This window comes from Sorex araneus, chromosome 6 (genome assembly GCF_027595985.1).
Source record: "Sorex araneus isolate mSorAra2 chromosome 6, mSorAra2.pri, whole genome shotgun sequence".
NCBI classification, from domain to species: Eukaryota; Metazoa; Chordata; class Mammalia; order Eulipotyphla; family Soricidae; genus Sorex; species Sorex araneus.
In genome coordinates this window covers 118,901,423-118,921,350 of record NC_073307.1, presented here as the reverse complement: position 1 = coordinate 118,921,350, position 19,928 = coordinate 118,901,423, and the positions used below count along the sequence as shown (strand labels likewise).

At 51.0% G+C, this 19,928-nt stretch overlaps 1 protein-coding gene across 1 annotated transcript in view; it reads right to left on the bottom strand.

The window, feature by feature from the left end:
- Positions 1 to 19,623, bottom strand: part of LOC129405940 (uncharacterized) — a 100,565-nt gene extending 80,942 nt beyond the window's left edge. Inside the window, exon 1 of the mRNA XM_055143660.1 lies at positions 19,572 to 19,623. Coding sequence (XP_054999635.1) covers positions 19,572 to 19,623 — 52 coding nt within the window. The remainder of the gene's footprint in view (positions 1 to 19,571) is intronic.
- Between the last annotated feature and the right edge of the window lie 305 nt (positions 19,624 to 19,928).

Here is a 19,928-nt window from a genome sequence, read left to right as displayed (position 1 = left end):
AACGTTCTGTCCTTCCCCTCCTGTCTCTCTAGGTCCAGCCGGCTTCTTAGTCCTGCACCCCTCATGCCTTGACGCCCTTCCTCTCTCCTCCCCCGTGATTCCCTCTGAGCTACACCGTGCATCCACCGATGTCCATCCCCTCTTCAAAGTTCTATCTTCCCGTAAAAAGACGCCATTGCAATTCTACCCATCCATCCCGCTTTCATATCATTTAACTGTTTTATTAAAATTGCTTTAAAAATATCATGATTTATTCTGATAGACTTAAAAAATCTTAACTTTCTCCCTGCTTTTTCGAAGGGTGTCACCCTCTCTCCACCACTGGGAACAACTTGAATTTCCTTCCTTAGCTCCAGTCCCAGCTGTGCCATGTCCCTCCTTTCATTTCTGTGCTTGGAACCCACAGACACGATAATATCCACATGACATATTGGCGCCCTAGTTGGGGTGGCACGGGGTCTTCTAAACCAAGAGGCTAAACAGATGGTCTGACCATGCCTGTATCTCCCTCTTTTGTGAACCAGAAACTCCGCCTCAGCGTCCCTGGTCCAGCGTCCAGTAGACTGTGAACAGGCCTCTCTGCCTCTACCGAGGTCTTTAATATAACTGTGTGTCTCTGATAACTGCACTGTTAGAGCTACACTGTAGCTTTTCTTATTTTTAACTGGGTACATTGATTTGGGGGAGGGAGCTGGGCCACACCCACCCAGCTGTGTCAGGGCTTATTTCTCTATGCTCAGGGATCAGACCTGGCCATGCCCTGGGGACCTTGTGGTGACCCATGCAAGGCAATGCCTTAAGTCCTCTTTGCCCAATATTCATTTCTGGGGTTTTTGTTGTTTTTTCTTTGTTTGGGGGCTACATCAGGTGTTGCTCAGGGTTTACTCCTTGCTCGGCACTCAGAGATCGATCTTAGCTGTACTCGGGGACCATACGGAGAACAGGGGATCAAACTAGGGTCAGCCTCATGCAGGGAAGGACCTACCCACTGTACTTCTCTCCAACATCCCTGATATTAATTTTTAAGAGCAAAGATTTATGACTCAGGGGCGCAATGTCAGCACATAATGCCAACCTCAACATGCCAGTACCCCTCCACCACAGCCCACTGGCCCTTTCATCCAGCCCCTCTCTCCCCCCTGCAACCTTGACTCAGCGTCTAAGGGTTTCCTCTCACTGAACACTGTCACTCCCTGCTCTCTTCACCCCTCCCAGGAGTGCGCCATGCTGTACCTTACCCAGGACAATGCCTGGCACGAGGCCCTCCACATCCTTGTTACCTGGCTGAGGTGCTGCACCTTGTCTAATTATGAAACGAGATTCAGTTACAGAACACAGGGCAAGAGCCAAGCACACCAACCAACAGGTCCCCCCTTAAAAACAAACCAGAAGTCTCCAGCAGGAGCACCTGCCCTAGGCCTCAGGACCCAGCCCACCCTGCACAGCCCCTTCTGCTCAGACTCTCCCTGGTGGTCGGGCCCCATCTCCACCCTCCACGGGTCCCCAGACACAGACAAAGCATCCGCCTGCTGTCACGAAACAATGCGGATGGACTCAGGGAGAAAGGACAGCGGGGAGGACACTGGTCGTCACCATCACCCTGGGTTTAATCCCAGGTACCCCATATGGTGCCTGAGGCCCCACCAGGAGTGATTCCTGAGCACAGAGCCAGGAGTAAGCCCTGATGTGGCCCCAAACCAAAAACAAACAAACAACATCAACCAAAAATACCCAAAAGAATTACACAGAGCTAGGAAATCTGAAATGTAATTTATTTATATTTACCAGATTCATTTAAAAAAATCATATAAAATTATTGCTTTCTTGTCCAGAACAAGCTGGGGGATGGGAAGGGAGCTGGAACTTCTCTACTCAAGTCACTGACTCAGTGAAGTCAGCGACTCACTGACTCCATGTGGGGCCTGGAGGTACTGTGCAGGAACGGCCGAGTCCGGCTTCCTGAGAAAGTCAGGCGCCCGTGCTGGGAGCACTCGCTGGTCTTCACGTGAGGCTGCAGAGCAGTGTCCAAGAGAGATGGGCACCGGTGCTCGGATTCGAGGGGAGAGGACGTCGGGGAGAGGCCACAGGCCCTGATGGCAGGTAACATCCGGAAGGACCGAATGGAGCAGGAGCCCCTAAGCGGCTGGTGCTGGTCCGGGTGGCAGAGTATTGATGCTGTCGCACCTGGTCAGAACTCAGCCTCCGTGGGGCTGGGCGGACAGGACAGCGGGGACGCCGCTTGCCCTGCACACCGCAGACCTGTCTGGGTTCAATCCCAGCACCACATATGGTCCCCTGAGCCCGAGAGGAGTGATCTCTGAGCACAGAGTCAGGAGTGAGTCCTGAGCATTGCCAGGTATGGCTCCCAGAAAAACAATAAATAAAACATCTTTGTGGAGAGTTGTATCACTGCTTTAAATAAATACAGAAACTCATAAATATTGGGGTTGGGGAGTAAACAAACACAAATAGTAGGTGGATCAAACACACACACACAAATATTGGGGGAAGAAACACAAATATTGTGGGTTAAGCAAACACACAAATATTGGGGTGAAACGAACACACAAATATTGGGGGGAGGGAGTTGGCACTTCCCAGTGTTCTGTGTCTAGAGCAGGAAGTGCTCAAGAGCACTGGGGGTGGGGCAGAGAGGATGTGGTACCCAGGATCCAACCCAGGGTGTCCGCAATGCCAAGGGTGAGCACTAGCAGGTGAGCCACACCCCAGCCCCCAGGGCTGTTCTGTTTGTAAACTGACGGAACAGTGGTTGGTACCAGGATAGGTTTCAAGTATACAATTATACATCTTTGAGAGCTGTCGTGCCCTATTCTCCTCCAAAGGGCCGACGACTCTATCACAGTGAACTAGAACCCACCCCCCACCCCCACCCCAACCCTTTCCTTTGTGCCCTTATACTCTGGAAATCTGAGATTGGTTTGGTCTGATCTCTTGTTTTGCCTTTATATCCTAAGAAATCTATGAGCATCTGGTATTTATCTTCATTTCTGAGTTATTTTGCTTAGTGTAACACTCTCCATCTGTGGTATCAGAAGGGGCCAGAATTCACCTTTTCTTCTTTTCTTTTTGCTATTTTGTTTGGGGGCCACTCCCAGTTCAGTGCTTGGAACTTGCTCCTGGCAGTGCTCAGGGCACCGGGAAGAGCTAGGGATGAACCCCGGGCTCCCCACATACAAAGCACGTGTTCAGCCCATTTCATGCTCTCTCCAGGGCAAGAAATTATCTTCTTAGTGGAGTAGTACTCCATGGTGAATATTTACCACAACTTCTTTATCCAGCCATCTGTTCTTAGAAATTTGGGCTGTTCCTATGTAGAAGATATTGGAAATAGTGCAAAGGGCTGAGAGATGGGCACAGTGAGTAAGGCACTTGTCTTGCATACAGCCAACCCAGTTTGATCCCTAGCACCAATATGGTCCCTGAGCACTGCTAGGATCCTTGCCCATGTGAGGATCCCTGGCACAATACAAAATAACTTTTTGTAAATATATATGTATATGTATATAGATGTATATACACACACATATATATTTGGTAAAATAATTTGTAAAAAAATATTTTGTAAAACATTTTGTATGACCCCTTATACCATACAACAATAGCTAGTGTTTAAAGCTGGGGACATGGTGCAAGTAGTTATGCACCTTAATGTGTGGTGTACAAGGCCCTGAGTTCAAGCCCAGGTACCATAAGCACCCCTGAGCACCTCCGGTGGCTCTGATGGCTCCCAGGCATCAGTGTGTGTGTCTGAGACCACACTGCCAGGCTGCTGGGCCAGGATCAGAGCCCTCGAGCACCACAGAGTGTGGCCCTGTGAGGCAGGTTCTCACACATCCCAGACTTGGCCATGCTGGCCCGAGAGGAAGGTGGCTGCCACCTGCTGACCACGGCTCTGGACTGGAGCCCTGGGCTCCTCCTTCTCTCGCCCAGCAGACTAGCTTTGACAAGCACTCCAGCTTGTACCAGGAGACAAGAAAGCAAATGCAAACATGTCATATCCCACTCTGGAACTGGCAGACTCTCACTTCTGAGTCTGGTGCCTGAAGCAAGTCATGAGGTGACGGCCCTATGGCCAAGGGCAGCCCATGACTGAGTTTCCTGGCGCAGGACAGGGTCACGGAGTAGGAGGAGTGGGGACATCACTGCCAGCCTCTGTGGATTCAGTAGGAACCTTGCTGTAGTTCTCTGAAGGAACACTTTGCTGTGGATTTCTCTGTCGGCGTTTCCTCCTGGAATGTTGAAAATAACAAGGCAAGAAATATGAGGACAAACATGAAGAGCACAAGAAGCACTGGAGCCCGTGTTATTTCTCATGGGTTTCTCATGGGTCTAGGTCCCTTCAGGAGAGTAAGTGACGAATCAGCAGAACCCCTGTGGGTACGACACTCCACTCTTGGTCACTCTACCTTTCCATAACAATTTTACCATCGGATGCCGTAGCTTGGTAGATTCTGCCCCGGCAGGCCTGTAAATAACTGAGAGCACTTTTTTTGCCTAGACACTTTATTTTTTTGGCATGTGCTCTACACATGTGAGCCACATTCCTGTCCTAGGTAGGACCATTTGGGGTTGCAGAGAGGGGTGGGGTGGGGGTGGCACACCCACCTTAACCTACACATTTACACCTGTCACCTGAACTGCTAAAGCTTGAGCACTTTTGTATGCATTTGTTTGGGAGGGGCATACCTGGAAGTGGTCAGGGTTTTCTGCTGGGGGGGGCTCAGGGGACCATGATTACGGAACACTGAACCCAGACTCCCACATGTAAAGCATGTGCTCTAGCCCATTGCACTATAAAGATAGATAGATAGATAGATAGATAGATAGATAGATAGATAGATAGATAGATATAGATCATACATGTTCTTATTGTTTTTTGTTTTTAGATCACAGCCAGCTGTGTTCAGGACTTACTCCTGGCTCTGTGCTAAGGAAACACTCCTGGCAGCTTGAGGGATCACATGGGGTGCCAGTGACCAAACTGGGTTGGCTGGGTGCAAGGCAAATGCCCTTCCCACTGTACTCACACTGGCCCCAGGGCTAAACATATTTGGAAACAAGCTTTAATTTGGAAATAATAAGGGCTAGAAAAATATTAAATTTATTTTTATTATCAATATACTGATTTACACAGTTTTTTATGAGAATAAGACTAGAAATTCTTAGTCAAACCAGTAGAATCTGGGGAGGGAGGGAGGGAGGAGAGAGAGGAGAGAGAGGAGAGAGAGGAGAGAGCAGAGAGAGGAGAGAGAGAGGGAGAGAGAGAAAGAGAGAGGGAGAGAGGGAGAGAGAGAGAGAGAGAGAGAGAGAGAGAGAGAGAGAGAGAGAGAGAGAGAGAGAGAGAGAGAGAGAGAGAGAGAGAGAGAGAGAAGAATGAGGCGCTTGCCTTGAACACTGCCTGTCTGGGTTTAATCCCAGCACTACATATGGTCCCTGCCAGGAGTGATCCCTGAGCCCAGGGCTCCTAGGTGTGGCCCCAAAGCCAAACCAACAAACACAGTAAACTCTCATGGGAAGCTGGACATTGGGAAGAGGGACACGGGGGGGGGGGGGGGGGGGGTGGGCAGTGTGGGAACTTCCCCTGAGCTATGGGTGTCTGTGTGTGAGAACAAGACAGCCCGGGCCTAGCCAGGGAGGCTCAACACTGACAGGGGGCAGGGGCAGACGGCCACTGAGAGATCAGGTAGGAAAGTCCCCAGCACAGCATCAGAAAACACAAAGCACACTGACAGCATCCCAACCGAGGGCTGGGCTCAGTGGGAAGCAGCTGCCTTGCACGTGTGAGGCCCTGGGTTTGACCCTGCAGTGCTCAGTGCTGCCTCCCACCCATCCTGGTCCCATGGCTAAAGAATAAAATCCCAGCCTCAATCCGGAGCATTCCCCAACACCCTCCACTGCTTATAATCCCCGAACTCCCAGATCCAATCCCAAACACAGAAATACATTTTTTTAGATCTTCTTACCTCAGCCAATAAATAACGAGAACTGCTACAACAATGGCCAGAACAGAGCCAAACACCCATAAGGCAATTGTTTTTTTTTTTTGGCTTTTTGGGTCACACCCGGCGATGCACAGGGGTTACTCCTGGCTCTGTACTCAGGAATTACCCCTGGCGGTGCTCAGGGGACCATATGGGATACTGGGAATAGAACCCAGGTTGGCCGCGTGCAAGGCAAACGCCCTACCTGCTGTGCTATCGCTCCAGCCCCCCCCCCCATAAGGCAATTTTTATAACCACAGATTCAGCAGAGAGATAGAAGAGAATGTTACTTAACTTTCTTAAATTTAAAGGAACTGCACCACCCTACTTAGATCTCTGTGGCTGTGTGTCTCCTCCCTGTCAGCGGTAGAAGCCCGACTCCTGCCTCCGTCCCCACTGTACAACCTGCACAGTGTGTTCTGGGCTTGCCAGATGTGCTCTGCAGTCCTCAACACCATGCACGTGCACACACGCCAGCCACATGCAGGCTCCAGCCGCACACGCATGCACACACCCCTTGCACACTGCTCTGGCCGAAGCATCTGACTCCACGCAGGGCCTCCTGGGAACCCCATGGGCCGTGGGTATGATGTCTGGACCTGGGGCTTCAGGAACATGGTAGGTCCTGAGGGTTAAGCATCCACCTGCCCCCTGCTCAGTGGTATTTGTGCACCTAGAAAAGAGCCCCGAGAGACTCTGTCCCTTCCTGCATGAGGATACAGCGAGTCTGCAGCTGGGACGAGGGCCCTCACCCATCCATGCTGACATCCTCATCTCAGACAGAAGCAAACACTTTACTACTGTGAATAAGCCACTGGAGGCTGTGGCAACTTCTTACAGTAAAGAAGCTTATTTGGAAAAAAGGTACTGGGGCCCAGGTGCCTGCTTTGCACACAGCTGAGCCCAGCTGAACCGCCTGAGTCCCACCAGGAGGAATCCCTGAGTGCACAGACAGGACTCAACCCTGAGCATTGCGGGGCATAGCCTAACTCCTGCTTCCCCATAAATAAACAGCCCAAACAGGCCAAGAAATAGATACTCAGCCCAGACAAGCCTTTGTATCACACATTATTTTCTGCATGCGTGCGTCAGTCCCACAACACCTCCCCCTCGCCCCCCCCCCCACCAAGACTGAACTCTGAGCACAGACTCCCTCGTCCTTACTGCCTGGAACAATTCCCCTCTCCCTCCAGGACCATGCCAGGCCCCATCTGGCACATCTAGACCTCATTGCCCTGCTTTGTCCGGGCCCAAAAGTGATCCCCTATAGTGCCTGAGGTTACTGCTGTCCCCTGGGTGGCTCCAGTGTCCTTCCACCAGGGGGCGGAATTGCCCACTTTGGGAAAGTCGGCCCCAGACCCAGGGTCCAGTGTCCAGGCCAGAGGTAAAGGACCACCCTCCTCTATAGCCTCTTTTTCCCCAAGTTCAGGACAGAAGCCAGAATGACCGACTTGGCCTCTCATGTGCCTGGCGTGGCCTGAAGTCTTACTGGAAGAGTGGTGGCAGTGGGTTCCTTGGCCTCTGACAGACCCTCGTCTCAAGAGACATGGACACAACTGGCCTTTTCATCGAGGCCATTAGATCGCTTAGCTGCTGTGAGTGAATATACAGCCCTGATTCCCCAAAGAGGAGCATGCCCACCCCACCCCGGCTTATGGGGACGCGTCATGACTGTCAGCTCTGGGGCTGACACACGCCCAGCCCCTCCCCTAGGTGGCCAGGGCAGAAGCCATAGGTGTTACTCCCTATATACATTAGCCCCCTGCTTACCTGGCCTGGTGGGAGCGCTGTTCCCCACCTGGCAGGGGAGTAAGCTTTATGTCAGGGCACTGGTACAGGGCCTTGCTGTCCTCCTCTGAGGGCTTTCTCTCCAAGGTGCAGTTGACACTGAATGTGTTCCAGGGAGAGAAGCAAAGTGGCGTGCAGGTGACCGTGATGTTTTCACGTGCATCCACAGTGCTGTTGGGCTGAGCTGCTGGGACAGAGTGGACAGTAAGGGTAGGTAGGAACCAGCTGCGTCTCCACTCCCCGGTTCTGACCCGCCACGAGCCTCTGGGAAAGGGACGTCAACTGAAAGGGAGTCAGAACTTCCGAGGACAGTGGGTTTACTACTGGACAGGCTGTGACCCTGATACCTTTGAGAACCCGAGGAGAGCAGTGGAACACGGCTGTGGTGGGCAGGGCCGATGTCCATTCTTCAGTGACCGGGGCATGTCAAAACCACCTCTCCCTGGGACAGGGACACAGCTCAAAGAGGCTAGAACAGGTACCTTGCCCCCCAGTGGCCCCCCAGAGGCTAGAACAGGTACCTTGACCCCCAGTGGCACGTGAGCATGGTCAGACCCCAAAGCCCTGCTGGCTCTGACCAACAGTGCATCTCCCAGACCAAGCTCCTAACCATCAGCTCACACAGTTGGGCTGAGTATTTCTGGGTAGGGGCACCGAATCCCCTGAGTATTGCTTGGGTGCCCCCCAAATAATAATAATAATAATAACAACAACAACAACAAAACTGCACCTCCCACCTCCTCTGCAGCTGAGTATTATCACATGAGCTTAGTAGCAGGAGCAAATCCAAAATGTATCCAGCTGTGCTCAGGGCTTACTCCTGGCTCAGCAATGAGGAATCACTCCTGGCAGCCTCGGGGAGTGATATGGGGCACCAGGAATCAAACCCGGGTAGACAGCGTGCAAGGCAATTGCTGTCACCCACTATATTCTCTTTTGCCCCCACTCCCCAAGAGTATTTTTGTGGGGAGTGGGGGAAAAAACAAACACAGGCACAATCTTACCGAGAAAAGAATAAGTTAAAATAAAGATGGGGGGGCTGGAGAGATAGCACAGCAGGTAGGGCGTTTGCCTTGCACGCGGCCGACCCAGGTTCAAATCCCAGCATCCCATATGGTCCCCTGAGCACAGCCAGGGGTAATTCCTGAGTGAAAAGCCAGGAGTAACCCCTGTGCATCGCCAGGTGTGACCCAAAAAGCAAAAAAAAATAAAATAAAATAAAAAATAAAAAAATAAAATAAAGATGGGGCCGGAGAGATAGTACAGGGGTTCTTACAGCCCCTTCTTTGTATGTGGCTGACCTTGGATAGAGTCTCAGCACCATATATTCCCCTGAGCACTGTCAGATGTAATCACTGAACCAGAAAGAGCGCCTGAAGACAACCAAATGAAGCCCAAAATCAAAAAATGAAACAAAGGAGGAAGGAAGGAAAGAAGGAAGGAAGGGAGGGAAGGAGGGAAGGAGGGAGGGAGGGAGGAAGGAAAAGAGGAAGGAAGGAAGGGAGGAAGGAAGGAGGGAGGAAGGAAAGAAGGGAGAAAGGGAGGAAGAGAGGAAGAGAGGGAGGAAGGAAGGAAGGGAGGGAGGGAGGGAGGGAGGGAGGGAGGGAGAGAGGAAGGAAGGAAGGAAGGAAGGAAGGAAGGAAGGAAGGAAGGAAGGAAGGAAGGAAGGAAGGAAGGAAGGAAGGAAGGAAAGAAGGAAGGAAGGAAGGAAGGAAGGAAGGAAGGAAGGAAGAAGGAAGGAAGGAAGGAAGGAAGGAAGGAAGGAAGGAAGGAAGGCGGAGGAAGGGAGGGAGGGAGGGATGAACGGACAGAGGGAGAGACAGAGGGAGGGAAGAGGGAGGGGTCTGTGGCAGCCTGGGAGTGAAACTGACTTAGGCCCATGGCCCGAATCTGTCCACATCTCCTCCCCAACACAGAGCCCCAGAGTCCTGCCTTGACACTCACCTGAAAACTTTAGCAGAATGCTCTCCCGAGACTTCGAAGAAGTGTTTACCATCTGATGGCAGTATTGTTTATCCTGCAGTTGGAACACAAGCAGCTGCAGTGAGGCATCCTTTGTCGTCTGATTCTTCAAAGTGTAGGTTTCAGATCCAAGGCACGATGCCTTACAACGCCTGAAATTGCTACCTTGACTTTTCCAATACAAGCTAGCACCCATAATCTTGAGGCCCGAGGGATGAGGAGATGAGATTCTGCAGGAGATGAGATTCACAAGCTGACTGTCCCCTGCCTTCTGCTCTTTCAGTGCACCTGTGACAATAAAGGACATCAGGCTGGGGTGATGCTCGGTAAAAACAGCCCGGGAACTCTGAAACACTACTGCAGAATTGAAAAAAAAAATCCCTTTTGGGGAGCTGAGGACCAGGGTGAGCGGTGGGATGTGGGGAATGGTTTCAGGGACAGGGCACTCATTCATCAACAAATATAAGACCCTCCAACCTTGTTCTTCTTCTACACTCGTTTTGATTACTTTCATCCCTTGCAATTTCACAGAAACCTCTGAATCACCTTCTTATTTCCTAAAAGAAGGAGGAGCTGTATCACTCTGCCACCTTAGTGCTGTCTTCTCATCTGTAAATGTGCTAAATACAGCCGTGAGGCTAATCCCCAGGTGATGTTTGGAGGTGACCTTTTGGGTCAAGAGGGAGGAGTCCTCTTGAATGGGGCTCATGTACCTGTAGGAGACTCAGGTGAGGGAAGATAATGAGAGACTCTGTACCTGGGGATGCAGTGAGAGCATAGAGGAGGATTCAGTCCAAGAACCATAAAGGTCCGTGCTTTAAGCCACTCAAGCAGAGGAACTTGCTACAGCAGAACAAGAAGACTAAGGCAGGAGGCTTCCTAAATTCCTTACAATGATCATTTTTAGATTTCACTATTTTTCTTCTTCTTTTGTTAAATTTATTCCTAAGATGTCTCGTATCTGGGACATGGACCTAGCAAGGGAGGAGTTGAAGCAAAAAAAATAACCCTCAAAAAATTAATAACTAAAAATAATCCTGGCTCTCTGCCGAGATGTAACCCCAGGGGCTGCACATGTGCGGCCTCTACGATGCTGAATGAGCATGATTCCAGGGGCCATCTAAACTACTTTTGGTACCAGCAGCTTCTTGAAGAAATGTCTCTAGACTATGAGACATTTCTGTCTCCTGGGCCCCATGCCGCCCCAGGACGGGAAAGGGTTTTCTCTCTTCCCCTTTTCCTTACCGGGGGGAACAAAGTGGCGACCGCCATCTTATGAGGACCACTAATGAGAGGTATGAGCTTGCAACAACGCAATTTCTGGCAGAAATTTCCCTGGACTTAGTTACTAAAATATTAAAATACAGAAATCCAAAACCTCTTATCTCTTCATTCTCAGCAATGGAAAACAAATTATCAAATGCTTCCTTTTCAGCAGGACTGATTCTGGGGGGGAAACTCCAAACAATAATAGTGAGTTTTTGTTGAAATATTGAATGTAACCAAAGTAAAGAGAAAGTAAAGTGAAATTTATCAGCTACACAGGCAGGCAGGCAGGGGAGGGGGGTGGGAGGTAGATAGGGGGAGCCAGAGGTATACTGGGTTTTTTTTTTTGGTGGTGGAATATGTGCACTGGTAAAGGGATGGTTGTTCGAGCATTGTATAGCTGAGACTTAAGCCTGAAAGCTCTGTAAATTTCCACATGGTGATTCAATAAAATAAATAAATAAATAAATAAATAAAAATAATTCTTACACTCTGGCACAAATTTACCAAAGGCAAGGGAAGAGATAAAAGAGGTAATCATATGCTATAGCAGGGAGGGTATCTGCTTTGTATGTGGCTGACCCAGGTTTCATCCTGGCACCCCATATGGTCCCCTGAGCACTACCAGGATTAATTCCAGAGTGCAGAGCCAGAAGTAACCCCTGAGCATTACCAGGAGTGGCCCAAGAAAAAAATAATTTATTTTCATTTTTTTATCAATAAGTAAAAAAGGTATTATTATTGTTGTTATTTTGCTTTTTGGGTCACATCTGGTGATGCACAGGGGTTACTCCTGGCTCTGCACTCAAGGAATTACTCCTTGCAGTGCTCAGGGGACCATAGGGGATGCTGGGAATTGAACCCGGGTTGGCTGTGTGCAAGGCAAACGCCCTACCCACTGTACTATCACTCTAGTCCAAAGGTAATCTTATTTAATTGAAAGAAAGATTTTTATGTAGCTCTAAGTATTTTATTCTTTTTGATGGCATTTTTTTAAACTTTTTTTTTTTACTTTATCACTGTGAAATAGTTACAAAGCTTTCATGTTTGAGATTCAGCCATATATTGATGGAATACCCATCACTCCATCAGTGCACATTTTCACTACCAATATTCCCCCTCCCCCAACATCCTATTCATTACCCTGCCTCTATGGCAGACAATTTCCCGAATACTCTCTCTCTAATTTCGGGCATTATGTTTTGCTCGAATTTTCCCACCATTATTTAAGCCTACCTGCCAGGGACAGACATTAGATAATTTATTTTCCATTGCTCATTTTGAATATCATGAGAACTTGAGCGGCCAGGATTGCAAATGTAAATTTCTAGATCGTAAACGGTTGGGCTCTGGAGACATCTCTGTATAGCACTAATCCATTTTGGGATTCACTTGGGAGTCTCTGGGCCAGGGCTGTTGGTGCACTAAGACAGCGCCAAGGCACATTGTGGGCGTGGCAGCCAGTCTGCTGGGCAGGCAGGGACACAGGGAGGGACAGCGCCCGGTCCTCTGCCACCGTGCAGCCTGGAGATCCAGTCCTGGAACCCACATACCTGGGTCTTGCTTGTGGAAGCTCTTGGTTGCCGGGATTCCATCTGGAGTAGGTGGGGAGACTGCACCTGCTCCATCTGGGGTGCCTGGTGAAACTGGCTCAGTATGGGGCCCAGAGAGATCTCCAGTGCTGTGGTTTCTTCCGGGACTCGGACTCGGTGCTGTGTCTTTGGGCTGTTGGCGCGCTAAGATCCACATTACAAAAAGTTTCAGCACATTACAGGGTGGCGCTGGAGTTGGTTCGTGGGGGTGACTGCCAGTGCTTCCATGGGTATTGGGAAGTGGGGGAGGTAGCCCACCCCAACTCTGAGAAAGCCTGGAGAGTTCAGTCGCAAAACCCATATACTAGAATTTTCAGCAGATTATATCTTGGTGAGGTCCGTCCTGAGACGGTGGAGTCAGGCCAGGGTACAGAGGCAATTTTGGGTTGTGGAAGCAAGTGGCTGCTGGGGGCTCTGCTTGGTCGGGCACAGGCCAACCCACCCCCCTCTGATTTACCCTAGTGTGTTCAGCAAAGCACCAGCCTGAGATTAACTGTGGTTTTTGATCTCTTTCGAGATTATCTATGGGTCCCTGATAATAAATAAACGAGCCAATAAATGAGCTTGTATAGCTGAGCCAGAGGTGTTCTGCGGCCGTGGCTCCCACATATCTAGCATTTGGCCATTTAATTTCTTGGTAAACTTGGTCCCAAGTTATTGGGGTCCGGCTGAAGGCACAGCGGCAATTTTGGGGTATCAGGAAGCCTGAAGGCACCATCAGGTTGCGGATGCACTCGCCCCGCAGGTACAGGTTGACCTGTTGGCGGCACCATACCCCCAACTGACGGTATTTAAGATATTATGTTCTTAATTTGATTTTTGGATTGCTCATAGCACACTTACAGAAATATTATTTGGTGGAGCGGGGATGGGGGAGGCCCGCCAGGAGTGATCCCTGAGCACAGTCAGAGTAAGCCCTGAGCACTGCTGGGTGTGGCCCCCCAAACAAACAAAAGAGTAAAAACCACCAGTGGTGCAGGGCAGCGGGGAAAGGAGCCCTCATCACTGTTGGCGGGAGTGCCAAGTGCTTCAGCCTCTTTGACAAAGTATGGGTGTTGAATAACAACCCTACGTGTTTTAGACTACATCAGTGATTGCCGCTTTCCCTCCTCCCAGAGAAGCTCACAGTGCTCTTGTGAGCACCCCTAATCCCGAGTTTATCTTTAACCATTCCTTTGTGTTTTATATCTCATTGTCTCAGTTCCCCAAGTAAGTCTTGATTACTTAGAAGCCAACTTTCTGGTAATTCTGGACTTTGTATTTGTGGTGGTTTGTGTTTGAAGTGCTGTGTATTTGTACCTGCTTTTCTATCCCCTATAGACTTTTTATATTTTACTATAGAGCAATGTTCTTTGATTAAAAACAGTCCGGGGACTCTGAAATAGACCTACCCCTGGGCATTGGTCATAATTACTTGGCTCAGGCTTCAGTCCCTGTAGTTCCTAACCATAGGATAGAGATGGACCCGGGGCAGGTTGACAAAGCTACTCTGGCATCAAAATGGGACAGTCTCGAAAGTCTTGATGCAAGCTATTATGACTTAAGAGACAGGACCCATAGGGAAGGACAAGCTGAACTTCCCTGAGGAGACTTAGTCTGGGATTTATGGTAAAAGCCTTGCTTGCCATCAGAACCCAGTTTTGGGATCTTTGTCTCTTACTGTGTTTATCCAAACAATGGCAAGTATTGATAAGAAGTAAATGTAACTGTTTCACATATAAAACAAGAAGGAAAGACAAAAGCAATGTAAATGTCCCTGGGAGACAGAGTATCTCCACAGGTGAATCTCCCCAAGTGTTTTATCTCTGTAAATGATCAATCACACCTAGGTGCTATACCTCAGCAACCCCCAGACCCTCCCCGCCCCCCCTCCCCCCCCCCCACAGGTTCTCTAAGTATGCTAGCAGCTCTGCATTAACCAGGTCATTTTCACTATCAGTCTCTGAGTCCCCTGTCTCTTTGTCTCTCTGCTGGGGGAAGCCTGGGGGAGGACTGGAAGTGCCACTCACGGAAAGGGGGCCATATGTGGACTTGAAAAAATTAAGAATTGAGGGGACAGAAAAATAGTGCAGTGGGTAGGGTCCTTGCCTTGCACGCAGCCATCCCAGATTCCAGCCCTGGCACTCCATATGGTCCCCCGAGCCCACCAGGAGTAATTCCTAGTGTAGAGACAGTGATTCCTGGTGTAGAGTGTGGAGGTGTTGAGCAACTCTGGAATACTTAACTGGGCTGTGAGCTTACACAGCATTGGCTGTGGGACATGGGCATGGATGCCAGAGCTTCCTGAAGTACAGAAGGTGTGGGGGAGGCTGCCTGCCCCCTCTCCAAGAAGCCCCCAGAGTTCTCAGCCTGAAAACTGGTGTACCTGAAATCTGGGGCACTTTATTGTCTCTGCAGAGCTTAGCTGTGAGTCACTGAGGGCCGTTGGCATGGAGCCAGCCCTGGGGGTATGAGTGTGGCTGCCAGGGTTTGGGCAGGGTGGGGGCTCAGCGTCTCTCCCCCAAAGGTACCCAGAGTTTTCAGCTGGGAGACCGGTGTACAATGAATTTGTGTAGGAGGAGAGAAATAAGCTGACTGCTAACCAGCCAGGTGTCCGGTTCTGTTCCTCAGTCCCTCGCCTGCCCTTCGCCCGTCATCCGGCCCGGGGAGGCGGCCCTCGGCCACCGAACACTCGAATCCAACCTTTCGGTTCACAGCCTGCATGGCCCACTGTTTGTCTTCTCACTTATTATTTTTTTTTTTTGCTTTTTTTTGGGTCACACCTGGAGATGCACAGGGGTTACTCCTGGCTCTGCACTCAGGAATTACCCCTGGCCGTGCTCAGGGGACCATATGGGATGCTGGGATTCGAACCCGGGTCGGCCGCGTGCAAGGCAAACGCCCTACCCGCTGTGCTATCGCTCCAGCCCCTTCTCACTTATTTTTGAAACCGACAGGCTCCACCTGCTTTCTCACAGGCCTCCCCTTCCCCTCCTGATGGTCTTACCTGAGGCCCAACCCCCAATGGCAGGGAAATAGGAGGTACTGGGAAATGGGGTAAACTGCAGACCCAGAAAAGACTGAGCAAAGACCCTGTCTATCATCTAAGTAACAAATAGAAACTTATGGAAAGGTTAAATACATTCCACGGCCCCACACCTGCCCTTGGGCCTTTGTTACCCACAGAGCCACCTCAGCAGCCACTGGCTCTGCCTCCACCAGTCTCTTAGCTGCCTGCAAGTCTCCCTGCTGGCTGAGGAAAGGGTTAACTGTCTCCCTCCTTGGTGCAAGGCAGAGCCGAATGGTCACGCACCCCTCCATGGGTCTATGGTTATTCAGCCCATTCTAACCCATTGGTCTGATACCATTAGAGCTCTTTCTCTTCCTGTTCCAAAGTCAACCAGCTAGGGGTGCCATCCAGTACAGGGACCAGGAGTGCCCCCTCTTTCCCACCTGGACCCACTGCCTCTCATGCCACCCCTGATAGGTGTGACATACTTCAACACAGCCTAGTTGGATGTTCACTCTTGTGTCTGAAAATGGGGAGAAGTCCCTTGGGGTGTATTCTACGGAACTCGCTTCACCTCTGTCTGGACTTGGGCGATACTGTGACGGCTCTCTCTATGAATGGGAATAGTTATGACTTTTACCCAGATCAGCTCATCTGTCTGTGTGAGACTGTATCACTGTATCACTGTCATCCCGTTGCTCATCGATTCGCTTGAGCGGGCACCAGTAACATCTCCATTGTGAGACTTGTTACTGTTTTTGGCATATTGAATATGCCATGGGTAGCTTGCCAGGCTCTGCCATGCGGGCGGGATACTCTCAGTAGTTTACCGGGTTCTCCAAGACTGATCAGTGTCTTATTCATGTGTTAGGTCTGGTTCACATTTTTATGTTATGTGCTGTGATCTTCAAAAAGCTTGAGGTATCACCTTGTGAATAAACACCCTTCCAGTAGGCCAGAGCAATAGGACAGCAAGAAGGGCATTGCCCAGCTGACCCAGATTCAATCCCTGGCATCCCATATGGTCCCCCAAGCACTGCCAGGAGTAATTTCTGAATGCAGAGCCAGGTAAGCCCTGAGCACTGCCAGGCATGACCCAAAAGATAAAAAAAAAAAAAAACCCTACCCTTCCAGCTTGCCGGGTTTCTATGATATTTGATTTGCATCACCCTGATGATTAGTGATGTAGAGCATTTTTTATATGCCTTTTGGCCATTTGTATTTCCTCTTTGAGGAAGTTTCTGTTATTTTCTTTGCCCCATTTTTCTATGGGTTGGGTGTTTCTTTCTTGGAAAATTCTATCAGTGGCTTATGTAGTTTTGATATTAACCCCTTATCAGATGGGTGTTGGATAAACAATTTTTCTGTGGGCCGTCTTTGTATTTTTGTCATGATTTCTTTCGAGGTGCAGGGGCTTGTTTGTTTAATGTAGTTCCATTATTGATCTTTGACTTGCTGGTCAGTGGTGTTTCATCTTTGAAGATGCCTCTTACTTCACTGTAACGGAGGGTTCTGTTTATCATTTCCTACAGGACCCTTATCGATTCTGGTTATGATAACCAGAATTGAGGTCTTTAACCCATTTTTATCTGAATTTTTTGTGCATGGTGTCAGAAAGAGGTCTGGCTTCATTTTTTTTTTGCATGTAGCTTCAGAGTTTTCCCAGAACTACTTGTTAAAAAGGCCCAAGCATATTTTAAAATATGAAATTCAAGCATACCAAATAGATGTGATTTATATATATCATACCATCTTTTTAAAAACTGCACATATTTAAGTGGGGGAAATATTATTGGATGTGTTAGGAACTCTTTATGTTTTGTTTGTTTTGTTTTGGGCCCAAACTCGTCAGTTCTCAGGGCTTATTCCTGGTGCTGCTCAGGGAACCATATGGTAGAGTGACCCGGTCCCCAGTCTGCTGCATGCAAGGAAAGCGCCTCCCCCCCTGTACTATTTCTAGCCCATTAAGAACACTGCCTGAAGGCTGCGTTCTTAATGGGCTAGAATTAAGAACGCTGGCTTGGGTTCGGGGGGTGGGGGTGAGGGGGGGAGAGAAAGGACTCTTTTTCATTACAGGTGGGTTCATCAACCAGGCCAGCGTTTTGGAAACAGTACGGGCACTCCTCAAAAAACTAGAAAGTGAGCCTCCATGCCACCCAGGACACACACTCGGCACCACCCCTGCCTCTCTGAAGGCTGCTGCCTACCTGGGTGCCCCCCACAGCTCCCATCCACACACCCCCGCCCCCCGTGCCAGGACCCAGCAGCAGCAGCAGGTGCCCGCCCAGCTCCCCGCCGCGCCCCAAGCCTGCCTGGGAGTCCCCGATCCTCCCTGCCTTTGCGCCACATGCCCGCTGCTGGAGCTCATCCCCGGGCCATCATCACCGTATTTTGCCAAGGCACTTCCTAGGCCTCCATAACTCGCAGGGTCCTTCACTCGCTTGGCCCAATCCTTCAGGGCGACCCCTCGGGAAGTCCAGGGCCACCTCGGAGACAGCTGAGGCCAACTGGGGGCCCTGAAGAGGTGGTGGGCGGAGTATCAGAGCCCCCAGTCAGAGGTCTGCTGGACATGCTGCCCTTCCTGCTGCAAGTTCCCTCTCATCCCAGGTCTGTTTCCTTCCGAACTATAGAATAATCGCACTCATTTGTGGGATATAAAACCATGTGTGTGACTATTACCCAGTACATTAGAACGAGTCCAGGAGAATTGGCCCATGATTGGAAGCCCTCCACAAGGGTGGGGAGATGGCAGTTGGGACAGAGAAGGGACCCCTATGACCATGATAGTTAGAAATGATCAGTCTGGACAAGAACTGAATGCTCAAAGTAGGTAAAGGGGTATACATAACGTGTGGCCACTCCAGGTATTGGGTGGAAGTAGGGAAACTTGGGACATTGGTGGTAGGAAATGTCCACTGCCACACTGGTAACGAGACTGATGTTGGAACATTGCATAATCAAAACCAAATCATGGGCTGGAGCAATAGTACAGCAGGTAGGGCATTTGCCTTGTCCCTGGAAGACCTGGGTTGGATGCCCGCATCCCATGTGGTCCCCCAAGCATCACCAACAGTAATGCCTGAGTGCAGAGCCAGGACTTACTTAACCCCTGAGCATCCCCGGTGTGACCCAAAATGCAAAAATATAAACAAACAAACAAACAAAAAAACCCAATCATGAACACTCTGTAACTGTGTGTCTCCCGATGATTCAATTTTTAAAAAAATCTTAGTGCTCGGGGTATGGGCCCCAGAGCAGCAGTACAGCGGGTAGGGTCCTTACCTTGCATATAGCCAACCCAGGTTAGATCTACAGCACCACATGTTGGTTTTTATTTGTTTGGGGTTATTTTTATTTGTTTCTTTCTGAGCCACATCTGGCGATACTAAGGGAACACTCCTGGTGGGCTTGAGGGACCATAGAGGGGGCTGAGGATAGAATCTGTGTCGGCATACCCTACCCGATATACTATCCCTCCAGCCCCCAGCATCATGCATGATTCCCCCAGCCGGCCAGAAGTGATCCCTGAGTGCAAAGCCAAGAGTAAGTCCTTAACACGCCCACTTGGGCTGGAGAGATAGCACAGCGGGGAGCCCCCAGCCTAACTGGTGCTCCCCCCCACCCGCCCTACGCCCCGCCCCACGCCCCGCCCCGCCCCACGCCCCGCCCCGCGCCCCGCGCCCCACCCCGCGCCGTGCCCCGCCCCCCCGCGCCCCGCCCTTCCCCCCATGCCCGGCGCCCGCCCCCCTGCCCTCCCCCCCCACCCCCCCGCCTCGAGCCCACCGGAGCCAGGACCCACTTGCGCCGGGCAGCTCACAGCAGAGTGCCAGCACCAGCACCAGCAGCAGCTGCCCGCCCTATTCCCCGCGGCGCCCCGAGCCGGCCGAGGGTTCCTGGTCCTTCTCGCTGCTGCGCCCTGCACCCCCCGCCCCCACAACGCCACCGTCCCTCGCTCCCCGCACCGGGACCCACCTGCGCTGGGCAGCTCGCAGCAGAGTCCCAGCAGCAGCAGCAGCAGCAGCATTTGCCCGCCGAGTTAGGCGCGACTCCCGGAGCGGGCCCGGCTGTCCCCGGTCCTCCTCGCTGCTGCGCCCCGCGCCCCCCACCCCCCACCGGCCCTCGCCTCGCCCCCCGCGCCGGAGCCCACCTGCGCTGGGCAGCTCGCAGCAGAGTCCCAGCACCAGTAGCAGCTGCCCGCCCTGTTTCCCGCGGCGCCCCGAGCCGGCCGAGGGTTCCTGGTCCTTCTCGCTGCTGCGCCCTGCGCCCCCCGCCCCCACAACGCCACCGTCCCTCGCTCCCCGCGCCGGGACCCACCTGCGCTGGGCAGCT